Here is a 6,114-nt window from a genome sequence, read left to right on the forward strand (position 1 = left end):
GTGAGGGAGAGCAGTGGCAGTAAGGAAGGTGACGATGACAAGATCTACTTCTTCTTCAGTGAGAGAGCTGTAGAGCTGGACTGTGACACAGAGCTCACTGTGGCCAGGGTGGCCCGTGTCTGCAAGGTAGGCTACACGCATATATGGTTACACACACACAGATTTGTTGTCAGGAATTTTCAGGACTTTTTGGGGAGTAAAAATGTAACAGGAAATGCTCACCTTCCCATGTCATCACTTTATCTTTCCACAGCTGGAGTGAATGGTAATCTCACTTTCTTTCCCCAGCTGGAGTGAATAGTAATCTCACTTTATCTTTCCCCAGCTGGAGTGAATGGTAATCTCACTTTATCTTTCCCCAGCTGGAGTGAATGGTAATCTCACTTTATCTTTCCCCAGCTGGAGTGAATGGTAATCTCACTTTATCTTTCCCCAGCTGGAGTGAATGGTAATCTCACTTTATCTTTCCCCAGCTGGAGTGAATGGCAATCTCACTTTATCTTTCCCCAGCTGGAGTGAATGGTAATCTCACTTTATCTTTCCCCAGCTGGAGTGAATGGCAATCTCTGGATTGATCGATTTTAGCTTATTCCTCTGTCACAGTGTGCTCCGTTGTATCTAATGCATAATATGTTGTAATGTTAACCTAACTCCTAACACTAAACCTGATCCTAGCCCTAAACTAACTCCTAAACTTAACCTTAAACCTTACCTTAACCCTTATCCCAACTCCTAACCTTAACCCTTATCTTAACTCCTAACCTTAACCCTTAACCTAACCCTTATCATAACTACTAACCTTAACCCTGTCAGGACCCGGTTACGAACCCGGGTCTCCGGAGTGAGAAACAGTCACTTAACCAACTGAGCCACGAATAGTCGGCAGAACCCAGAAGATGAGGCAGACACAGCAGTACTTGAGACAGTGTATTTAATGAAGTAAAAAGTGAAGTCCTTCAGGAAAACATGTAACTCCACAACCTCAAAAGGAATTCCACAAGAACAAAGGTAATTCTCCAAGACAAAAAGGTAAATCCACAAGGTGGTAGGTATAGCATACAAAGCCTCAAAAGATACTCACAACTAAATAAACAAGAACAAAAAACAGAATTCCACAAGAGAGTCCACCGGGATCAACAAGAGTTCACAGAATACTAGGGCTGGGTGTTAACATACAAACACAGAGCAAAGAACTGAGGAAAACTAAGGGTTTAAATACAATCAGGGGAAACGAGGCACAGGTGCAAATAATAATGGGGATCAAGGGAAAACAAAAGGTCAAAAAGCACAATGGGGGCATCTAGTGACCAAAAACCGAAACAACCCTGGCCAAATCCTGACAGAATCCCCCCCCCCCTAGGAACGGCTCCTGACGTTCCTACCAGCTCTCTCGGGGTGGAGGGCCCTGAACTGACGAATGAGGTCAGGGTCCAGTATGTCTTTGGCAGGAGTGCTCCTCGGGACCGTAGCCTTCCCAGTCCACCAGATACTGCCAGGACCGCTGCACCCGGCGGGAATCCAGTATCCGATGGACGGTATAAGCCGGCTGGCCTCCAATGACACGAGGCGGAGGGGGAGGTCTGTCTGCCGGGACAAGGGGAGAAAAAACAACAGGTTTTAATAAGGAAATGTGAAATGTGGGATTAATCTTAAGGGATCTGGGTAAGTGTAGGCGATAAGAAACAGGGTTAACTCTCCTGGCAACCTTAAAGGGACCGATGTATTTTTGGGACAGCTTGCGAGACTCCACCCGTAGTGGTAAGTCTCTTGTGGAGAGCCAGACTCTCTGGCCGGGGCGCAGGGTAGGCCCGGGACGGCGACGTCTGTTGGCTTGTTGTTGGTACCTCTGTGAGGAACGCATAAGATTAAGACGGGTCTTCCTCCACATAAGCCGACAGCGTCTGATGAACTTCAAGGCTGAAGGCACTCTGACTTCTGCCTCCTGGTCCGGGAACAATGGAGGGGCATAGCCAAACTGACACTCGTGCGGGGACATACCAGTGGAGGAGGAGCGCAAGGTGTTGTGCGCGTATTCGGCCCAAACAATGAAGGACGACCATGTGGACGGGTTGTTACGAGTCATACATCGGAGGGTGGTTTCCAGTTCTTGATTCATCCTCTCTGTTTGGCCGTTGGACTCCGGATGGTACCCTGAAGATAGACTGGCAGAAGCCCCCATGAGTTGGCAGAAGGCCTTCCAAAACCTAGAGGCGAACTGGGGACCTCTGTCAGAAACCATATCTTGAGGAATGCCGAAGACTCGGAACACATGATTAATTACCAACTCAGCCGATTCCTTGGCAGAAGGTAACTTAGTCAGAGGGACGAACCTGGCCGCCTTTGAAAACCTGTCGATTATGACTAGGATAGTAGTATTGCCATGGGATGGAGGAAGGCCAGTAATAAAGTCCAACGAGATATGGGACCAGGGTCTGTGGGGAACAGGTAAAGGGTGAAGGAGTCCTTGAGGGCGGAAGTGAGAAGATTTGCCCTGGCAGCACACGGGGCAGGCATTGACGAAAGTGGCAACGTCTTCTCTTATGGTAGGCCACCAGAACTTACGCTGGATGAACTCCAAGGTGCGACCTACGCCCGGGTGACAGGTGAGGCGAGAGGAGTGCCCCCACAGAAGGACCTGAGTCCTCACTGCCTTGGGGACAAACAACCGATTGGCAGGACCTCCTTTCGGGTCCGGTTCGATAGCTTGAGCTCGTCTCACGGTATCCTCAACTTGCCACGAGATTGGAGCCACGATCTTAGCAGCAGGAAGGACAGGCATGTCCGTGTCATCTCGAATGGCAGGAGCGTAGACTCGGGACAGGGCATCCGGTTTGAGATTCTTCGACCCGGGCCGATAGGTGAGGATAAACTGGAATCGATTGAAGAAAAGAGACCATCTAGCCTGTCTAGAGTTCAACCGCTTCGCCTGCTGGATATACTCCAGATTTTCGTGGTCCGTAAGCACTTGAAACGGGTGAGAAGCCCCCTCGAGCCAGTGTCTCCATTCCTTCAATGCCATCTTAACCGCTAGGAGTTCACGATCCCCCACATCGTAGTTCCTCTCAGCCGGGGTAAGCCGGTGTGAGAAGAAAGTGCACGGATGAAGCTTCTTGTCTTCACCCCTCTGAGACAGGACAGCTCCAACACCAACCTCTGAGGCGTCTACCTCTACCACAAACGGTTCATCCGTAGTCGGTAGTATCAGGATGGGAGCAGAGAGGACGCGCTGCTTGAGTCCTTGGAAGGCCGTCTCAGCTTCTCTTCCCCACAAAAACCTTGCATTGCCACCCTTGGTTAAAGCTGAGAGAGGGGCTGCCACCAAGCTGAAGTTCTTGATGAACTTGCGGTAAAAGTTTGTGAAGCCCAGGAAACGCTGAACTTCCTTAACGGATTTGGGGGTGGGCCAATCCGCTACCGCCCCTACCTTCCTGGGATCCATTTGGACTCGACCGGGTTCCACTACAAATCCCAGGAATTGTACTTGGGATGAATGGAATTCACATTTTTCCGGCTTAACGTACAGATGGCTGTCTAGGAGGCGTTTGAGTACTTGTCTGACATGCTTTGTGTGTTCTTGAAGAGAGCTCGAAAAGATGAGGAGGTCATCCAAGTAAACGAACACAAATATGTTAAGCATATCCCTAAGCACATCGTTTATGAGCGCTTGGAACACCGCTGGGGCGTTGGTCAGACCAAAGGGCATCACCAAGTATTCATAGTGACCAGTAGGCGTGTTGAAAGCGGTCTTCCACTCGTCACCAGGTCTGATCCGCACAAGATGGTATGCGTTCCGCAGGTCAAGCTTAGTGAAAACAACTGCTTCCTGGAGCAGCTCGAAGGCTGTGGCCATAAGGGGTAGCGGGTAACGGTTACGGACGTTTATGGCGTTGAGTCCCCGGTAGTCGATGCAAGGACGTAATCCACCGTCTTTCTTGGCCACAAAGAAAAACCCTGCTCCCGCCGGGGAGGTGGATGGACGCATGAGGCCTGCTTCCAGAGCGTCCTTGATGTAGGTTTCCATAGCAGCTCGTTCGGGTGGAGATAGGGAAAAGATCCGACCCCTGGGGGGGCAAGTGCCCGGAAACAGTTCGATGGGGCAATCATAAGGTCTATGGGGTGGTAGCATGGTGGCCCTCTGTTTGCTAAATACCAGTTTGAGGTCATGGTAACACTCGGGAACTCAGGTCAGGTCGATGGATTCTAAAGACTCGGGAGTAGAACTCGGGGAATTCAGGAAAATACAAGTAGCTTGGCACGTAGGACCCCACTGCTTGATAGTGCCCACAGATCAGTCGATGTGAGGGTTATGGCTGTGAAGCCAGGGGTATCCAAGGACGAGAGGGAACTCGGAACAGGAGATCAAATGAAAGTTCATCAATTCCTGGTGTTGTGAAACTGAAAGTCGCAAGGAGGTAGTGACATGAGTGACAATTCCAGATCCCAAAGAGCTTCCATCCAATGTAGTAACCCTCATGGGGTCACTTAGAGGTTCAGAGGGAACGCCATTCTCCTTCGCCCAGACACCATCCATGAAGTTACCTGCGGCTCCAGAGTCTACCAAGGCTTGAAGGTGAAGCTTGTGGTTGTCCCAGGAAAGGGTGACTGGAATGAGCAGACGGGAGTTCGACGGATGGGAGGAGGTTATGTTTCCCGTTACAGTTCCCCCCGGTCTGTACGGGACAGAGTGTTTCCCTGGAGCCCGGGACACGTGGAACGGAAATGGCCCGGTTTGCCGTAATATAGACAGCGTCGCTCCCTCATCCGGCGGTCTCCCTCAGCCTGGGAGAAGCGTCCAATCTGCATGGGTTCCGGTGGAGCCAGCGAGGATAAAGGTGGGGACTCGGAGCTGGGACTGATAGGGGCTAGAGGTCTATGGTTGAGTTCTCTCTCTCTCTCTCAGACGCTGGTCGTTGCGTAAGGCCAACTTGATCAGGGACTCGAGATTGTCCGGTGGTTCCCGAGTGGCCAGTTCATCTTGGATAGTGTCGCAAAGGCCTTTCAGAAAGCACACCGTGAGCGCCTCGTTGTTCCAGCCACTCGCTGCTGCCACCGTGCGGAACTGGATGGCATAGTCCGTCACGCTGCACCGACCTTGGTGGAGAGTCAGGAGCTGTTTGGCTGAGTCAGGACCACTGCTTGGGCCTTGAAACACTCGTTTGAATTCCTCAGCAAAGGCAGAGTAGCTGGCACAGCAGGAACTATGGGCATCCCACACAGCAGTAGCCCAGGCCAGGGCTTTTTCCGACAGCAGGGTGATGATATATGCGATCTTAGACCGGTCGGTGGGGAACGACGAGGGTTGCAGCTCGAAGGAGAGAGAACATTGGGTGAGAAACCCTTTACAAGCACTTGGATCACCTGAGAACCGTTGGGGAGGTGGAAGACGAGGTTCAGCCAGGGGGTTAACTGCCATGGGTACGTGAATATGAGGTACTGGGACTGGAACTGTTGCCGGGGTAAGTCGATCAGATATCTGCTTTATGGAAGTCAGCATCTCCGACAGAAGATGAGAATGTCTAGCCATTAAGGCCTCTTGCTGAACCAGGGCGGCTTCGTGGCGTTGGACAGTCTCCTGGTGGTGGGACAGCATGGCAACAAGGTCCTGGGAACTGGCTGCCTCTGGGTTCATTTTTGTCTCTGTGTTTCTGTCAGGAGCCGGTTACGAACCCAGGTCTCCGGAGTTTGAAACAGTCACTTAACCAACTGAGCCACGAATAGTCGGCAGAACCCAGAAGATGAGGCAGACACAGCAGTACTTGAGACAGTGTATTTAATGAAGTAAAAAGTGAAGTCCTTCAGGAAAACATGTAACTCCACAACCTCAAAAGGAATTCCACAAGAACAAAGGTAATCCTCCAAGACAAAAAGGTAAATCCACAAGGTGGTAGGTATAGCATAAAAAGCCTCAAAAGATACTCAAAAATAAATAAACAAGAACAAAAAACAGAAGTCCACCGGGATCAACAAGAGTTCACAGAATACTAGGGCTGGATGCTAACATACAAACACAGAGCAAAGAACTGAGGAAAACTAAGGGTTTAAATACAATCAGGGGAAACGAGGCACAGGTGCAAATAATAATGGGGATCAAGGGAAAACAAAAGGTCAAAAAGC

The 6,114-nt window shown here is 50.5% G+C and overlaps 1 protein-coding gene across 2 annotated transcripts in view; it reads left to right on the forward strand.

Annotated features, from left to right (window-relative positions):
- LOC124036475 (semaphorin-4C-like) overlaps positions 1 to 6,114 on the forward strand; it is a 126,676-nt gene that overhangs the window by 102,481 nt on the left and 18,081 nt on the right. For both annotated transcript variants that reach the window (XM_046351116.1, XM_046351117.1), the window contains exon 8: positions 1 to 126. This exon is cut by the window's left edge and continues 26 nt beyond it. In XM_046351116.1, the coding sequence (XP_046207072.1) occupies positions 1 to 126 (126 nt within the window). The remainder of the gene's footprint in view (positions 127 to 6,114) is intronic.

The sequence above is a fragment of the Oncorhynchus gorbuscha genome, linkage group LG05 (genome assembly GCF_021184085.1).
Source record: "Oncorhynchus gorbuscha isolate QuinsamMale2020 ecotype Even-year linkage group LG05, OgorEven_v1.0, whole genome shotgun sequence".
NCBI classification, from domain to species: Eukaryota; Metazoa; Chordata; class Actinopteri; order Salmoniformes; family Salmonidae; genus Oncorhynchus; species Oncorhynchus gorbuscha.